This window comes from Nelusetta ayraudi, unplaced genomic scaffold (genome assembly GCF_046127955.1).
Source record: "Nelusetta ayraudi isolate G7.1 ecotype Tasmania unplaced genomic scaffold, CSIRO-AGI_Nayr_v1 ptg000005l, whole genome shotgun sequence".
In the NCBI taxonomy this organism is placed as follows: domain Eukaryota; kingdom Metazoa; phylum Chordata; class Actinopteri; order Tetraodontiformes; family Monacanthidae; genus Nelusetta; species Nelusetta ayraudi.
In genome coordinates, this window is record NW_027466055.1 from 9,104,944 (window position 1) to 9,123,904 (window position 18,961).

The 18,961-nt window shown below is 44.3% G+C and overlaps 2 protein-coding genes across 4 annotated transcripts in view; both read right to left on the reverse strand.

The window, feature by feature from the left end:
- The window catches only part of fam13b (family with sequence similarity 13 member B), a 49,560-nt gene extending 40,237 nt beyond the window's left edge, over window positions 1–9,323 (reverse strand). Inside the window, exon 1 of one of the 3 annotated variants that reach the window (XM_076012336.1) lies at window positions 9,066–9,323. The gene's annotated coding sequence lies outside the window, so the exon portion shown is untranslated. The remainder of the gene's footprint in view (window positions 1–9,065) is intronic. The other 2 variants (XM_076012337.1, XM_076012338.1) reach the window with 2 other exon arrangements.
- Window positions 9,324–10,480: 1,157 nt separating this feature from the next.
- On the reverse strand, window positions 10,481–18,652 carry cxcl14 (chemokine (C-X-C motif) ligand 14). The gene is made up of 4 exons (XM_076012347.1): window positions 18,389–18,652; window positions 16,582–16,687; window positions 13,593–13,706; window positions 10,481–13,161 (listed from the first exon to the last, which is right to left on the reverse strand). The coding sequence occupies exons 1-4, from the start codon at window positions 18,450–18,452 to the stop codon at window positions 13,146–13,148; spliced, it is 300 nt and encodes a 99-aa protein (XP_075868462.1). The 5' UTR covers window positions 18,453–18,652; the 3' UTR covers window positions 10,481–13,145.
- Between the last annotated feature and the right edge of the window lie 309 nt (window positions 18,653–18,961).

Genomic DNA, 18,961 nt, shown 5'->3' on the forward strand with positions numbered 1-18,961 from the left:
CACTCCGGCTATAAACAAACTGGAAACATTTTCTTAACCCCAGCCCCAGCCCCCTGTTTTCATTCTCTTCACTCTATGAAAGCAGCATGGCTGCACGGTTCAACATCCCTCTTCCCACTTTGTTTAGGAGATGGACCAGCAGCTCCAGTTTTAGAGGTTCTCCTGTCCAATTAACCTGGATGGGAACAATGTGGCCTTTTTTTAACGACTAAAAGACCATAACTGAAAAATCTACAATAGAAAGATTTGCTTTGGATCGCGTTTCAGTTCAGTACAGTCGTCCTGTCAGCCGTTTTAAAGGTGTTTATTTTTGTATTGTGGTCTATTAGAAAAATGCTTTTTGGGCCCATGGAACTTTTTTTGCTGCAGTACCTCGAGTGGCCACCGGGAAAAACCGGCACGCCGCCATATTGCCGGTCCTGTATCCAGTTCTTATAATACACCCATGGTTTCAGACTGTTCTCATGAAATCTGGCTCTGAGGCTCCGCGTTTGCTAACAAAGACCTCTGAATCCTCTGAAAACATTCTCCAGCTTTCCAAAACCAACTCCACTGGAAGTGTAAGGCTGTAAGCCTCTTTAAGAGCTAGGAAAAAATCCCCCTGTGAAGTTCTTGTATTAGGCCACAACTTTAATACTGAAGTCTTAAAAAAAAAAAAAGGTCAGACGTGCCACATGGCAAACAAACTGAAGAAAGGAATTAATATTTACAGATGATTATCTAACACAGCGAGTTCGCCGTGAGACAGTTTAACCAGGTTCCCTAAAAACAGGAATGGCCATTGATCTTCAGTGTGGGAAGTTTTTAAATCTGAGCACAAGAAGTAACGTCTACACTTCACACAGGTGTGATACCAGCCACTGAATAAAGGGCTGGGAACACTTAGATTAGTTTGGAAGAGTATCGTCAATCAATTTATGAGGTCCTGGTGTTTATTGATCAGGTTCACGATCAAACACCCCCACCCTCCCTAAAGGGTCGGACATGCAAAATCTATGCAGTGCTCCTCCAAGTGAAATGAGGACAGTGGCACCTAGAGATAAGATGACTCTGCATTTGCAAGTCTGAGCCTGTTCAGCTAAAAAAGAGGGACCTTAAAAGGCCTCTGTAGCCAGGACCTGGCCGGTAATGGAGAACAGTCTAGAATGTCTGTCTGAGCTTCCTTCTGGTTCCCTGTGCATGGTAATCCCAGATATCATGCCTGACAAACCCTCCACTACAATGGGGGACAGTGTTGAGGGGAAAACAGGGGAAAGTTAAGGCCGGGAAAAACGAGCTGCGGCTCAGACCACCGGAGGGGAAACGAGCCGATGGATGAAACGGGGACAGGAATAGGTGACTTCTTCTTCTCCTACTTCTTCTTCTCCTTCTTCAAGGATATTGACAAATTTGCTTTGGGTGAAACATAATCTGTCTATTTTTCCAGAGAAAGGTTTGCCTGTCTAGATTAGTAGATTCAATTATAAGTAGGGACGCACCAATACCGCATTTTCACAGAACGAGTAGAGTACGAATACTTGCAACTTAATACTTACCGATATTACTTGATAAGGCCATTACACAGTATAGAATTACTTTGATTTTCTCAATTTTTTTCTACAGATGTTTTGTTATTTGACCAACATTCCTCAGCACGTCTTTCTAGAACATGGTGTGACTGTTTTACTGCAGTACAAACACAACAAAATTGTCATATGCATACATTTCCTGGTAACTAGTTTCGGTGTCATGGTATCGGCACGTATTTTAAGTATTTAAGAGTACAAGTTGAATACTCAACCCCGGTATCAGCACCCAATACTGGTATTGGTGGTCCCGGTGCTTGTTGTGCTGATTTCCAGATCCGGGTAACAGAAGTCAAGGATGGATTTTTTTCATCATTTCTCATATTATTGTATAAAACATTAGCGAAGTTCATTTCGTATATTACGGACGTTATAAAGGGAAAAAATGTAGAAGTTAACTGCGCGACACAGTCACTTATGTTGATAGAAGCTTCGGCAAGACGGCCCTCAATGTGTCATAGCGAGCTGTAAAAACATTTAATATAATGACACCTGGAACTGTCAAGCAGTCAGAGACTCAGACTGGAGTCACTTGAAGCAGCATGACAACACAGCCCGCAGTGTTTATCTGCAGGCTGAGCCTGTTTCCTCAGGTTGACATAGCTGAACTTAACCCAGTTACCCATTTACCCGTCGAGCAAGCTGAGAAGGACTCAATCAAGCATCTTCTTGGTTTGGGAGGGGAACTTCTTCGACCTCTCTCGCTGGTTCATCTTTCATGAAAACCGCTTCAAGGTTTTAAATAAATAACAGGCAGAGGAGAACCACCTACACAGCCCTCGCAGCGTCCCCTGTTTATTCACTGTCTAGCAGAACACATTGGTCTGATAAGTAGGAAAGTGCATCAGACAGAAAGAGTCGTCTCTAAAAACTCTGACGGGATTTGACCGCAACACAACAGAGTTCCATCAAGACAAGCTGCGCGACCAGAACCGAGATGAAATATTCAGGCGGCGTTATGAATAAACCAGGACATTTCCTCCCACTTGCATCATGTCCTTTTCATTCAAAATGGAAAAAGAGATGAAAGCGAGTCAAACTCCTCGGTCTGCCGTCACAGGCCAAACTGTCCTGGTCAGCTCAGGTCTGAGATGTAGGGCGGAGACGCACAGAAGAAGGTCAAGCAGTCAGAGCCCCTTTGGGAAGTTCAAAGTGAGAATTCCGACTCGCAGGGCCGTCTGATCTCCAAAGTCTGATCTGAAACAAATCTAATCCAGCGAATCCGTATTGACGTTAACGTCCAAAACAGAGCAAGAATTCATGCTCAAAAACAGGTTATTAGACTTTGACTTCACCGATTCTGTAGAGCCCGACTGACCCCTGTTCTCGGACCTGATAACACAGACAGCGAGAAAACACCTGCAGTTCCCGTTCTTCATTGCTGTGTTTGGTCACCTGGAGTGTTTAGAAAATTCCAATGACTCTCACAGAAAACAGAACGATTTGTAATTCACTCCTGACCTGTCACCCAAAATAAAACTCCTGAGTCCTGATGTCTGACATCAAACATAAAGCATGTGACTGAGATCACAACAGGTTTTTTTTGTTGTTGTTGTTTTTAGATATGAGTAAGACGACTGGACAGGTTCTCTCACTTTAAACATTGTACTTCCCGTTCCAAACCTCAATGTTTCAGGCTAAAAGCCCAAGGCAGAAACTCCAGCACAGTAACAGGAATTTGCAATACGGCATCCTTGACACTGACTCTGCACACGTACTAACCCACCGACACTTTGTGTGACTCGGTTAATGTATGCTTGCGAGTTATTTCTTAGCAAACGACGAGCAAAGCAAACTACTTTCTTTCGGGGATCTCATCCAGCAACTTCACATCAGAGAATCTGTGTGCGGAGCTGATTAAAGTGGAGCCAGAGTCTCCTCGGTCTCCAGCCGTCATCTCGCTCTCCGCCGTGGCCTCTGTGACGTTTCAAGCGTTTTCTCTCTCCTCTTCGGCGTAAAACAGAAAAAGATCTCTGCTCGCCCAAGGTGCCGTGAAATGCAAAAAAGTTGGAACGCCCACGCTGCAAAACAATCGCAGCTCTGTGTCTGAATTTGTAGGAGTAAAGAAATTTATCTCGGAACATTTGCATATAGTTTGCAGTTTGACGGTTTGCAGTTGGCAAACTGTCGAACTGGTTCCATTTGAATGTGTTTATCTACTCATTGACTTTCCAAGATTTTTTTGTTTTGTTTTGTTTTTGCAGTCGTTTCGGTGTTTTCTCACGAACCGCAAGGGGGCCACAGAGGCGAAAACACATTCGCACGTGTCAGAGGTCAGGAAATCAATTTCCACATTTGTAAACAATCCTTTGCTTTTCCCATTTTCTGTCCCTCTTGCAAGACAGAGAAGAACATTCAGCATTATTTCCGCCGCCAACGAGCTGATTTTCTAAGGACGCGTCAGTTTGTCCGACCTCAGGATTTCATGGTCACGATTTGACAGCGTTACACATTGTTTCAGTGTGATTCACCTTAAGCAGCGCGTTGCAGATGAAGCGTCAGCAGACACGCCTGGTGAGCATCCGCCACACTGACATCGAGACTAATTGATCTCAAAAAAATAAAAATAATTGATTTGAATCAATATTTGTCTCCCTTTCGTTCTTTCTCGCATCGATGGAAAACTGGCCAAATATAAAGCCAATATGCTTCGGCCTTTTTCTACAATAAATCAAAAATACAACAGGACAACGGTGGATCAGCGAGGAAGTCCTGCCGCCTGCGGTCAAATCGCATTCCGTGAAACGTCTCTGTGGAACTGAACGGGTAGTGCCTGGCACTTGGAGAAGGGAGAGTGTCACGCCGGACAGGGGGGCGGGGGGGGACTCCTGTCACTCGCAGCTGTGAGTCGTGCGCAAACAGCGGATCAAAACGCCGGCTGCGGGAGAAAGCTGAGTGGCGAGCGAACAGGACCCAAGCAAACCGTGACAAAGCAACCTGACGTCCCAGGGACTTCAGGTTCCCGCAAATTCACGTACGTCACAATTCCTCCGAATTCTGATGGGCCCAGGGCGTGAGGGCGGCTTTAAACGGTTAAAGTGGCATCTGAATACAAACGATGACAATACCTGTCAATTCATAGTGTGAGAGACTGTGGCCAAGCTGTCACATGAGTCCTGACTGGTCGGACTGGTTGGCTGAAAGCAGATCACATTGTGGGAAAATGTTTTTCTCCTGTCAGAAAATTCCATCTGAGAAAGGCGTCTCGAAAGTTCCTCTTTGTTTTCTGATCGCTCGGTTGAGCTCACATTTGTCTCGCTTGACGGCCACCACACAAAAAAAAACAAAAACAAACAAACAAAAAAAATGGGTCAAAGACGCATCCTGGAGCCACTTTAGGAAAAATCCACAAGTCTAAGAGTGTCACCTCAACATGTTCATGGGCTTCTGGCCTCATGAACACAGTTCTGGAAAACAGCCCTTTGTGATGTCATAAAGGGACACAGATACCGCTCCCATGTTGGTGACAACATTACTGCCAAAGCAGGCGTTGGCTCTGCTCTCGAAGACGACTTCGCTTTGAATCCCTTTCTATTCTAATGCTGACGATCTGTCAGTTTCAACAGGAGGCTGTAAACAGAGGGCTAAACAGGCTGTCTGCTGGGGAGCTTACCGGGACGAACAGCCCTGCTGGACTGCCGTCTGGGATTAACAAGTAATCTGAGAAAGGGGTGTTTTAATTGGGCACTGAGCACTACTGGAATTAAATGCATGCTCACAAAACGCTGAGTTTTGAGTACCCCCCCCCCCCCCCAACACACACACCTCCGCCTCCGCCCCCCCCCCCCGGACGTATTTTACATCCAGGTGTGAGCCGACGGATTAGACCTGGCAGCGTTCTGGCACTCACGGCGCAGCTTTACGGGGTTCTGACCCACTTTTGGTTTGGATTGGCTGGAGTCCACAGAGTCAATAAAACCACACACTGACCTGGCAGCAACAATCCCACGCTGCAGGCGATGGCGCTCACGTGTTTTCCCTTCCATATGAAAACCTGCGGGTCGTCTTTCCCTCCGCGCCCCGTCTTGCCGCTGGCGCCGCGTGCATACGTGACGGGGCCGCGGGGGTCGGCCCACGTTCGTGCACTTCTCGTGCAAAACCATTCACAAACTAATCTTGCGGGTTCCAGGTTCCCTCCAGACGACTGGGAGATAATAGTAATAATCCAGCCATCCATTTTCAATACCTGCTTCTTCCTGAACTGCAGGGTTTGCAGGGGTCTGCTGGAGCCTCTCCCAGCTGTCATAGGGTGAAGGCAGGGTGACAACCCCGGAAAAGTCGCCAGGTCATGGCAAGGCCACAAAGAGACAAACAACTACACACACATACATGGACAATTTAGAGCTCCCAATTCACCTCACATGCATGTTTTTGGACTGTGGGAGGAAGCTGGAGAACACAGAGAGAACCCACGCAGACACAGGGAGAACATGCAAATGCAACGAACCCACAACCTTCTAACCACTGTCCCATCGTGTAGGCTAAAAATAATGATAATTATTATTATCATTATTGTAATAAGCTGAAACTGTGAGGGAGTAATGTGTCAATAAAGAGAACCGCTAATCAGCGGAAGAGCTGGGCCTCTTTGTCACTTTGACACTTCCGGGGTTTGTTGGCACTTCTACGTGTTCAACATGACACACAGAGGTGTTAGAAACTCCGGGCATTTGTTCACTGGACAGCCGGGCTGTTGGGGGTGAAGGCTACCAACGGGACTTTTGAACCGTGCCACTCGGGCCTCATTGCCTTGTAAATGTGCAGAACTGTTTCCCTCCCGTGGAAACAGTGACATCCTGGTTGCACGGCACACGTGCATATCGCCAGTCAAACAGTCACGTGCGGCCAACGAGACAACAATAACACCGCTGCAAGAGGAAACTGACACGGACGTTTTAGCGTGTACCTCGTGTTTAATTGTGTAATTACAGTGGATTGCGTCTCACAGCACGGCAGGCTTCCTCTTTGATTTAGTGTCTGTGCAGGTCTGAACTTTGATGCACAACAAGGACTGCCGAGTGACAAATGATACTGAACTTTAAAAGACCTGCAATTATACTCGTGTCCAAAATACACACGTCAAACTTATGCACCATATTTAGCCCTCTGTTTACGGGGGGCGGAGTCAACGCCTGGACGTCTGATTTCCACATCAGTGGATTTGCATGCGTCTGATTTGCATCAATCAACGCATGCTTTCTGAGAAGTGGAAGCAATGAAATCAGTTTGATTGAGGGCTATTAGAAAATCCCCTGGTGACAGACGACAATAGAGGAACGAATGAACTGCATTCCAGCTCAGCGAGAATGATTGTGAAGTTTAACTTTACTCAGTGCAGCCTACAGATATCTCTCGTACTCAATAACAGGTCAAACTTTACCCAACTGAGTCAGATACGACCATAGCACAGACACAGACACCAACATGCAAAAACGCACATATAGACGTCTGAAATACTTTATGGAAACTCAACAGTTGAGTCAATTGGAAGTCTTCCAAGGAGTGCTCGGCACTGGTAGAGAATCAATGCGGAGCACCAACACCGTGAATGAAACACACCATGAAAACATTTTATTGCAGCATTGAGACTGCGGAGAGTCGTGTAAACACGCTGTTTACGGCCGCCACAAAAAAAAAAAAAGAAAAAGTACCAAGTCTGGCACTCGAATGAATGTGATGCATTTTCACTGCTATAGCGTCATTACAAAAGCCGTTATTGGCTGCCAGGATCGTGCCGCTGGTATGACCTGGCAAGGCTACTAAAAACGTGCAACAAATTAAACGTGTTATTTAAAGGTTGCAAGAGGAACTGACACCGTGCAAAACCAGAATAACCTTTCTTCAGTGAAGAAGGAGGAACAGGAAAAGAGCATGAAAATGAGCTTAACCTGACCCCACTTTTTTTGGAAAACATCGAGAGCCACTAATGAAGCAGGGAAGACTTTCCCCTCCAGTCACTCTGTCTGTGGACGGCGTTGCTCTGCGTGCAGTGGCGTCGTATCACCGCCTCACCTTACTGGACTGATTGGCTTGAGATGTGAGTACTTGCATACCAAAAGCGCACTTAATAAAACGGTAAGAGGGAGGCTCTCCTCTGCCGCTCGACAAGCGGCTCCTAAATGTCCCAATATGTTGGAAAACATTTCCGCCGTGGTTTTTTACTTTGACCGCACTCGTCTGGATGAGCCGCTTGCTTCTGCTCCTTGGCACCTTCACAGGATGGCCAACCTTAAGCAGACCTGGAGCCAGCCAACTGTCCCACGTGACGCAGATAATCCCAACGTTTATTCTGATGAACCTCTGCCTTCCACAATCTTGAAAACGCCCTCTTGTATTTTGTTCATGTTGTTACAGAACGGCACCCTTCCAGTGTCACCAGTTGATGCCGCTGGTCATCAAATTGACAGAATAATAATTTGACGGATAAAAAAAAAGAACAAAAAAAAGAAGCAAATATACAATAAAGAACTTTATAAGTAGCCATTTGCAATCCATTCATGGGCCACTTGTACAGTATGTCTGTTCTAATGCACAATGATGCAACCGACTGGTCACAACAGCCCAGCCTACCTCTACAATACACCTCCATATGGAGTGCCCAATCCGTCCTAATTCAAGGGGCAATGGTCATGTACGATTATGCAACGCGCAGACGGATTTCAGAAAGCTCATTCATCCAGTTACACTCTTAAAAGGAATTATCATCCAACATAAAACATGTCATATCCCACACAGCAGGCGATGCGGATACATGTCCAACCAGTGTTCCGCCAAGCACTGGAACATTCCAGCACACACGTAATTAACCACGACCAGGCACAACAAACCACAGAACTACCAAGGAACATAAAAAAAAAAATAAAAAAAAATGAAACTAAAAGTGGCATTTCTCGATTATGAAAATTGGGAACTTCCCAATATCGAAACAAAGGAAGTAAAAGCCCCTGTTAACGGTTCATTAGCTATACCAATCCAGCTGATTAGGAAATGGACCATCTCTAAGCACTGATGATACGACAAGTCTGCGAAACAACATAATAGTTGGAAATGAATAGTTGCTGGTCAATTTCACTGGCTCAATCTAAAAACACATCACACTGATTTTAATTGTTCGCGTCGACATCCCTCTGCTCCGTCTCCGGAGTTAGCCTGCTCAGCTCCGTCTGCGGAGGATCCACAGATGTGATGGAACTGCCTTCGCTGCTAGCCCCTTTAGCCGTTAGCTCGCTCCCTGCGAGCGCAAATCAAGTCACCCAACGCGTCACCTCTGGGCGCTGGATAATTCAACAACCGCCTCCAAATACCGAAACGAAAGCGAAGAGTGCATTTGTCAACACCACACGCAATACATCGATCGCTATCCGCCGGCAAAACTGGGCGACAGACACGGCTAGGCTAAGGTGGCTAACATTAGCAGCCAAGATGCTGAGCGATTCGGGAAGGAGCGACAGTTAGCACGGCGGGCTAATCGAATCAGCGGCTACGGCTGGGGAGCCTTACCAGGTCAAAACAAGCAGCAACGCGGAGCAAGATGCATCAATTTCTCCTTGACTAGGCTTTTCTGTGTCCGACCACGGGGCTGAAGGCGACACGTTCGACGGGTTCACAGCAGCAGGCTTCGTGGAGATATCTTGGGGAACATTGCAGAAAAAGCGCTAAGGATGAATGATGTGGTTCCTGTGTTCAGAGCTCGGACCGACTCGGATGCCCGTTCGGCAGGTCGTTGCTTAGCGAGTCTCGTACACACACCCTCCAGGGACGAACCTGCCAAATACTGACCCCACCTCTCCGAGGCTGAGCGCAGCAGCTGACAGCTGTCAAATACTGACCCCCTACGGCAGTCTGGCACACCAACGTCAAGCAGATTTAAAAAACAAAACAAAAATATAATATAAATATAATGTAATGCAAAGCAATGTAATATAATATAATATAATATAATATAATATAATATAATATAATATAATAATAAATAGTGAAATCACAGACAGTTTGTTGCTGTTAATCTCAAGTGCTACTCTAAATGAAATCTTGCTACTCAACAGGAAATGTATTTTTCTTGTGAGCAGCAAGATTCACCACTGAGGAGAGAAAAAGTCACGTGATCACCTGAAGAAGTAACCTAAAAGGTGCCTTGAGACGACAATGAATGTTTGCTCCATGCTCTCGTGTGCAAGTTTACTTATGACAGAGGATGTTTTGTTTTTTTTCCTTTTGCAATGACTGTACTGTGACAGTAATAAAACGAAATTTATCTTATATTGAGTACATTTAACTTGCAAAAGAAAATGTAATCTTATGACTTTCAAAGTCGACCTATATTTTTAGTTGTTAAGAAGAAACCATTTTGAAAGTGGTAGTCTTTTAAAATATGTTAATGGTTAAAATATTTGGTTAAAATATTGTTAAATCATAATTGATAATAGTTTTGATTAATTTGTTTATTATTATTATTATTATTATTATTATTAATAATAATAATAATAATAATAATAATAATAATAATAATAAGATAAGGAATCTAAATAAGGAATTTTATGGGAAAAAACATATTCTTGTTATTGAGGTTCCATAAATGCAGTAATATTAAATTTTGGCAGGATTTGTCTAAGTATGAATAAATCAAGGCAAGCCACTTGAACACTGTACTTACACCTCTATATAAAATTCATTGACAGGAACTACTAACATAAACTTTAAAAGCTTTTCTTTGCATGTCTCTGATCTGACTGCTGTAGAAAGCCAGTACCTCTGTTAAAATACAGTATAGCGTTCCAGTGCACCAATATGGGTTTCTACTGCCATCTTGTGGTTCTCCTGCGCCTTGCAGTCTTCTTCTGGCGCCATCAGCCTTTTCCTTTACCATTTTTTTTTGCTCCAGGTGAAAAAAAAAGAAGACAAATGCGAGCATGAGCTGCTCTATAGACAGTTTATTGCTGTTTATTGTTTTACACCCATTGGAATGTTTAACAGCGTGTTTGGTGGGTCGGCCCAAACGCTTCACCGCTAGATATTTGTTACAAACCAAGATTTAAATACAAAAAAAAAATATGCTGTGATACAGTCAACGTGACGCTATAAAGTCCCTAAGTGACCGATCTTTACTAACATACACTACTATTGCAGTACATTTACAAAATGCTCTTTATATAGAATTCTTATGTATAAGATATAAAACAAGAGTAATGCACATTCTTTAAAGGGTAAAGAAAACGTGGCGTTTTGTGTCTTTGTATGTGCAACTGTCTGTGTGGGACTGATCCTGTTGTCCTGTGGCGTGGCTGCAAGCAAGCCGTCAACGTGTATTGTAAGTGATGGAAACAAAAACACAACTGTACTGGCCAGGGTTTTAACTTTCTGTGGTGAGAAATTTCATCCGGAACAATCTTTGCATCGTGTGGGAGACAAAGAGCGAACGTTGCTGAAGTGACAGGTGTAATGTCTCAGGTTTGATCTACAGGGCTTTTAGTTTATGATGTCATTCCATAGCATCAGACAGTTCAAAGTCCCCTTGAAAGGCCCATTGTGAAATATTTAGTAGCACCTGGTGATAAGAAGCATATTGCAAGCAAACAAATAGCTGTATTTTTATTTTTATTATTATAATTATCATTATTATTATCATCATTATTATTATTTACAGCGTTGCGCCCATCGGCATGATACCATGTTAGCTTCACCTATCAAAACTGACTGGTGGACTGAATTGTCCTTGCAGTTTGTTTGTGTGGTGGCACAGTATGGCTGCTACTTTACAAGAATTGCCCTAAATGTAATATAAACGCTTAGTGTTTGGTCAAGGAAAACAGAACATGCATTTTTATGTCTAATTCTATGCCTACAGATCTCTGTAAATGTTACACATTGGGCCTCGTAAGGAACGGTTTGATCACATTCTGCTTTTAGTTACAGCCAACAAGTCCAATGGGGGGGGGGGGTTGATTAATCCTAGTGAAATTACGGTGCATATTTTAATTTTACAGAGGTTAGAGTGGATTCAAAAAAAGGCATCGTTGAACGGTTCTTTAGAGTTTCTTCAACAACAAAAAAACAGACACTTGTCACTGACAAATCTATTCCGTCTTGTATGACAGCAGACAGAGCGAGTAATGTTCATCTATCTGCAAGGGAGGGGAATCCAAAACCTGTCCTCTTCTTCTTTGAATGGAATTACAACAAATGACAGTTTGAGCAAATTTTGACTTTGGGCTTAGGATCGAACAAAAACGTCCAGACACATCCATTAAACATATGTCTCCCCGGATATTTGTAGGCGGTGTAATTGAAATACGGCTTTATCACACCTTCATTTTTTTTTTTTTTAAAGTTGGAATTCCTTGTGGATGTACACTTCAGACGGCCTTTTTTTTTTAAATTCATTTATTTATTTATTTTTTAATTTGTAAGTCATTTTAAGAATCTGTTTGAAAAAGCTCCCAGTCTACAATCTGTCCTCTTTTGTAAATGGCACAAATGAACTACTATTCACTGTCAGTGTGTCACTGTGTAATTAGATGGCATCTTACCAAGTGGGTGCTGTGTTTGTCTGACACTGTGGGCCCACTATTCGCACAAACACGATAAACACACACACACACACACACACACACACACACACACACACATACACACACACACAATGGTAGATCTCCTCTAAGTAATTAAAAAGTCCTGCATTAAATGTAACTGCACTCAGGTTGTGTCCCTCTGTGAAAAGAGTGAACTTCATTTGGAACCTCTGTGTCCGAGGGTCCTGGCTGTCATGCTGAACAGAAAAGAGTGGAAACCTCTACGCCAACACGTTGACCCATTTCGTAAGAGCGACATTCTCATGTGCCAGTAGTCAAAAGGCCATCACACACCCGATGCGTGTGCAGGTTAATTTGCAGGGAAAAAAAAAAATACTTACTTGATAATATTAATATTTGCTATTTATAATGCTTTCACTTGCTAATAGGAAAGTAGACAGTGGAAAACGGCCGCCAATTTTTTCGGATTAAATGTGTTCTTTTTCTAAACAGCCACAGTGTGAACAAACATGTCGACCAATCACAATGGTTGTGGTGACTTGCGTCTCCGAGCAACCAGATGTCAATTGAAAAAAAAAAACAAAGAAAAAAAAAAAACTCAAAAAAACAAAACAGTTGGGCCAGTTTCAAGAATTTTGGATGTTTGACATTTCCATCGCATTACTGTTTACTCATCTGGTGTGTAAAGGCCTTTAAAGCTGAGGGAGAAAACCAGAACTGCACACATCCACATATGTTCCAGCGCAACAGATTGCAACGTGCTGTACAAATACGACTACATGAAGACCGGAGAGGCTGCGACTAGAGTGACGGCGGACTGAATCAAATCCACCTGCTCGTAAAGAGACGTGTTGAAGTGTGCTTGACAGACGTCAGGGAGAAGCCGGAGACGTTCTGTTCGACTGAAGATTATACTGCAAATCGCCCCCCCCCCCAAAAAAAAAACAAACAAAAAAACAAAAAACAAAAAACAAAACAAAGAAAAAACCCAGTCATGTTGACGTTGGCGTGTCTTTCTTTCGCTCCGCCCTCGAGTCAGGGAGTCGACATCTTAGGCTTCATACACCCTGACGAAGACAGAAGAAAAATACATTCAACACGTGTTCATATGCTGTGTGACACCAGTAAAAAAAAAACTACAAACTACAGATGACTGTTTGACTCAACTGTAAATTAGAACTGGCTTTAAACAAACTCAAAGATGCCCCCTGGTGGTCGACAAGTGGACAGGACCACGTTAAACACTTGAATCCATGTGGATGTTGTTGCACTCCTTTTACAGTATTAGTCAGTATATCAGTTTAATGACCAAGATCTGAATTTAAATATTATTGATCCGATTAAATCTCTTAGACTTAGTTCCACTCTGTCCTCAGCTAAACATTGTTGAACGTCTCAGACACAAACCTAGAAAATATTTTGTGAGAGTGTGGAGTGTGAACAAAGAAAATGACAACATTCTATAGTCAACCCCCCCGCCTAGCCCATCATGTATTACCTGTGCTTGTCTTTCCAGATGCGGAACCATTTGACCAGATTCTTGGTGCTCTGCAGTTTGGGGTGAAGACAATATTCCTGCCCCTTGAACCTGGCCACATTCTCCATCGTCACACTGACAGAAAAACAACAGGACACGACGGAGAGAAACTGTCAAAAGGGGTGAGCACCGTTGCAGCTACAACAAGTTGCACCTTTTTAAACTGTGTGACAAGAACAACAACATCAACATGGGATCATAACAACGACAATAAAATAATAAAGGAGGAAAAAAAATTATTGATTCAAATATTATTTTATTACTTTAACAAAAACTGTAAAAAAAGACACCATAAAATAAGTATTGATATAAAACTATATGGTTACAGAGTGATTATATTGACATATTATGAATATATATTATATGAATACAGACAAGACAGTATTCTTGACATTATAGTTGTTGTTGTTGTTGTTGTGAGGGAGATGAAGAACAGAAAAACAAACAAACAGTTGCCACACTTGAACAATTCGCCTTAAAAAAAAAAAAAAAACACTGGACGGAATGGTGAGGCCATTCAAGAGGTTTTCTCCCCCAATATTTTTTTTAAAAATGTCACTGGTAATCTGAATTGAGAGCAGAGTGGAGCCGTGCGAAGCGCCAAGCTGATTTCGCCTGGGCCTTTCCCATCTACCGTTTCAGCCTCCGTGACAGCTAAATGCCTCCTCCAATCAAAAGCCCAGCGTGCGCGCCGGCGTCCGGCTCCTTGGCACTGGAGGAACACTTAGGGAGGCTGACACCAAACAATGTGACATCGGAACCCATTGAATCGACTGGTGTGTCTGTAATCCTCCTCTTAAGGCAACACTGGAGACGTTCGGCCCGCATGTGGCATATTCAGGCCAAACAAGAGAAATGTGGGAAAAACACCCACATGCCATAGGGCCTCTCCATCCAGTGACGCGCACTCAAAGGGCCGGCCAAACCATGAATGGTAATTGAGTTTAGCTGAAGAGAAAAGACTTGACTCTCGGTGAAAACACCGCATTCACTAATTATAAGCAGCAGACGGAAGAGTCCTGCACCTTGTCTCCAGCTCGCCTGTCACTGCAGCTATTGAGATTTAGTAGGGCGGCAACGTGTGGTTTCGTTACAGACGAGCTGTGCATTCAATGTGTGGCTCTGTATGTGTGTGTGTGTGTGTATGTGTGTGCGTGCGCGTTATGAAAAAAGGATATGAAAGTGCTTTTGTCTGGTGCGGACCAGTGAACTCATGACTACACAGCAGGAGTGAGCACACACCCTAAGTGTTTATCCATGGCTGCCGAGCAGAGCTAATATTTTAATGGTAATTGATTTGAGCTTCATTTCCTCCATGTTAAAATTCACACAAGTGCAGCCTCGGCTTCTGACTGCTAATTTGGCCGAGTGAAATATTTCTATTAGCACAGGGGAGAAAGACCAGGTTCAGAAAGAATGAAAATAATAATAATTATATCACGTTACGGCGGCATGTGGGGACAACACAAATAAGCCTCACTGCCTCAGAGTAAAGGAAAAGTCACTCAAACTGGAAGGATTATTATCAGTATAATTATTTTGCCATGCAAACGTAATAAGCACAAGACAGGAAGACCAGAAAACAGGGGAAGCAAAAAAAAAAAAAAAAAATGAACGAAAGCGAAAAACGAAAATATGAAGCCGTGGTTCTAAGAAACACCACATAGGAGAGAGAACCGCGAGGGAAGTGAAGTGTCACGGAGAGTGGAAAAAAACAGGGACATTTCAGGGCTTCCAGCTCTCTCTGCTTGGCGAGGGGAGGTCGCTCTGAATGCCAAACTGGGTGCCGTAAGCGAAGCGACCACACTGGGTGCCAGGAGGGATGGGGCTAAAGGGTGGGGGCGGGGTGGGGGTACGGTGTCTCTCACTTCTCTCCTGCTCTCTCTTTCTTTTCTTTTCTTTTCTTTTTTTCTTTTTTTTTTTTCCCTTCTGTGGCTTTTCCGGAGCCCGCTGAGGCTCATTTTTCACCGGGCACCAGCGGCTGGTGGCCGCCCTCCGTCTCATGCTAATAGAGCTGTCCTGAATAATGCCCGTGTGCTGGCCACACACACACACACACACACACGCACACACACACACACACACACACACACACACACACACACACACACCAGATGGCCATACAGTATTGATACTGTATGGCCACCTCAAGCTGAAACACTACACCGAGTTGAGTTTGAAGCCCAACAACTCATCCAGCAGCGTCTCTCTGTTCACGTGCTCTCTGATTTATTACCGCTCTGTGTTGCACTCTCTGCGTGCGACATTGAAGTTGGCCAGCAGGTGGCAGCAGAGTTTAATCCTTCCAAACAAACAAACAAACAAAAAAAAGCCTCTCCGGGAAAGCTGACATAACAGCCACGCAACAGAAGTCGACCTTGGACCAATGAGACACTCGGGATGTGTATCTAGTGCAACAGAGTCTAATTTGTGGAAGCAAACATTGTTTACATGCACATAAACAACATTTTATTTGTTGCACTACAAAGTTGCAAAGTGAAGCATCAATCCATGCGATTCGGAAAGTTTGGAAAGCTGTCTGCGACGTTGTTTGTCCCACCAGCCGCACTTTCCCAATTGATAAATCATTCAACCGGGCGGGCGGGCTGTAAATCAGTTTGCTGGCTCGCTGGAAGTCCACCCAAGTGCTTCAATCGCAGGAGACGCATTGTTTTGATGATGCCTGCAGCGGCTGCTAAATGTTCGAGGGGCATTTCAAACGAGGTCGTCGCGCACAGCTGCAGTCGTGTTTTTGTGTGTTTGGCGGAAACAAAAATACGCTGAGTTTTGGTGAGTGCAAGCACAGAGAAAGCAGAAAGTGCAGTGCAGTGCAGTGCAGTGGAGTAGTGGAGGCACGAGGGACACACGAACTACAAGAGAAGTGTTGTGAAATGAATGGGAAATAAGAAGACTCAGTGAAAGAAGGACTCGAGAAAGAAAATGCACTCACAAGATCATCTTCTCTTGGCAGTACGGATGTTTGGGTTTGATCTCCAGCTTCTGTACATCCTTGTATCGAATCTTTGGTCCTTTTCGGGTGCACCTGCACTTGTAGGCTATGGGGGAATCAAATTTGCACGAACACGGACACACACACACACACACACACACACACACACACACACACACACACACACACACACACACACACACACACACACACACATGCTTGTCAGATTTGGATTACGAAAGAGATACATCATGATCTTGTAATCCTCAATCCTCAATCAAAATAATGAGAACTGATCATGCGGAACCTGCACTGTGTGACGGATTATTAAAAGCCGAGTCTCCAAATCACCTCCAGCTGTGAAACTGCCAGAAAAGATGATTCTTTATTTGATTTGACCGCAAGTCTTTGGCGATCATACAGATGGGGAATTAAGCATCACCCGGGGCGACATTTAACTGGCTGTGAAAACTTTTAGTGACCCGTAACTAAAGACACGTGTAGGCGACAAAACAGAGAAGAGATCGCAGACAAATCTTGAAAATGACACCACGATGCGAGGAAATGTAAAGGTTATTGTCCAATGTTCCCACCATTTCCCTTGGTTCCCTAAAAGCTGCACACAAAAACTCTCATGATCCACGAAATTGAGTTCAGAAACAAAACTTTCCACGCATTTCTACCAGACTGTTTTAACGACCACAAATGTTACACTGCTTTAATCGTGGCTATGCGCAGCTGCACTCCTCCACTGCCCATAAATTTATACTTATGTTTCAGCCAAACATCTGTTGGACATTCACCCCCCCGCCCCTCCCCCTCTAGTGGCTGTAAACTAAAACACTTAGCGGATAAAGGCACAGGAAATGAGTTTCCCTGGGTCGTGCACGTGCTTCTGATGGGAGTTGATGACCTGGATGCTCCAAGGTTTCCTTCATCCATCAACTGCTGTCACTCCACACCGCCAGCCGCTAAATCTGTCACTTGGCCGCTCTACGCAAACACACCCTGGACAATAAAAGCGCGGGGCGTGGGGGTCAGCCTATCTGTGCATGTTGAAATGGAGGCTTGGAGGAGGGTAAATCCAACACTTCAGGGTGGGAAGAGCCGCTGATAACCCGCGTAAAACGTCCACATTTAAAGAAAGTTGAAAGGTTTGTGTCTTTAAGGTTGAGCAGAAGAAGAGAGACATCGGCTTACCAATGTGCTTTTTCTAACAAGCTGACATTTACAGATAAACTGCATGCTTTGATCAAGTTGTTAACCACACATATTGTTGAACAGTATATTCCCATTGCACTTAATCTGATTTCCACCCCTTTCACATCTATTTTCTCCAGCTATCACCTGCCTCCTGTTCCAAGAGCCACTGGCTGCAAATGCTCTCAGCTGCACATGGTGCATAATCGCTGGTTCTTGCTAGGGGCACAGAGGCACAAAGTGGTGCTTAGGGTGTGAAATGAGCTCCAGAATGCCAACTCCGGCACCGGGGTGATGTCACATATCCACAACAGGGCTGGATGCAGCAGGATTTTGTCAATGAATGCGTTTATGTTGCGGACGAGATGAAAAAAAGTAGGGTTTCAACAGCGGAGGAGAGATTCGGTCAAATACAGCAGGGAGCTCACAGGTTATGCACTATTGATTTGTAAGTAAAGAGAACAACTTAAAAAAATAATAAAAAAAATTCATTGTGTCAAATATACCCCAGAATGAAAACAATAATGCATTTCCTCCTTCACATGCATTCCCTTCACATTAAAAGCACCAAAATAACAAACAAACATAACCAACAAAATGAATTTACCTTCAGCACTGAGGAAGTATAAGGACACCGCTAAGAGCAGCAGGAGCGCTGTGCACCGACGCATGTTTTCCTCCAAATCCGCGCTCACCAAACGTTTTTTTTTTTTTTTTTAAAAAAAACACACCGGACTTCGGACGCGCGCGCTCTCGGAGGAAGGAGCCAAGAAGTGCCGCCGATAACAACTGGTGAGCAATATATCCCGCCCGTAGCAGGCAGCGGTCTGACTGCAGTGGTGAGAGTGCGCGGCTTTTTTTTTGTGGGGGGGGGGGGACTCCTCTGGTGCGCTGATTGTGCAACTCCGCCCGTGCGTCCCGGGCGCACCAGCCTCCAATCACCTCTCTCTCTCTCTCTCTCTCTCTCTCTCTCTCTCTCTCTCTCTCTCTCTCTCACCCCTCCCCCTGTGGGGTAACAGCAACCGCTCCCACCCCTCTTTTTTCATAAGAAGCAGCCCCCCTCCTCTTTAATATGCGTGGCCAGTCAGGAATCAAACCCTGGTGTCCAGCCAGGGGCAGGCAGGCCGGCAGGCAGCAAGGGGCAGCAAAGGAGAAAAGACATATTTAGAGCAGGTTCCGA

Coding starts and splice junctions, on each gene's coding strand:
- cxcl14 (XM_076012347.1), bottom strand. CDS start 18,452: ATGCGTCGGTGCACAGCGCTCCTGCTGCTCTTAGCGGTGTCCTTATAC. Junction 16,688..18,388: donor ATACTTCCTCAGTGCTGAAG/GTAAATTCATTT, acceptor ATTCCCCCATAG/CCTACAAGTGCAGGTGCACC. Junction 13,707..16,581: donor TGCCAAGAGAAGATGATCTT/GTGAGTGCATTT, acceptor TTTTTCTGTCAG/TGTGACGATGGAGAATGTGG.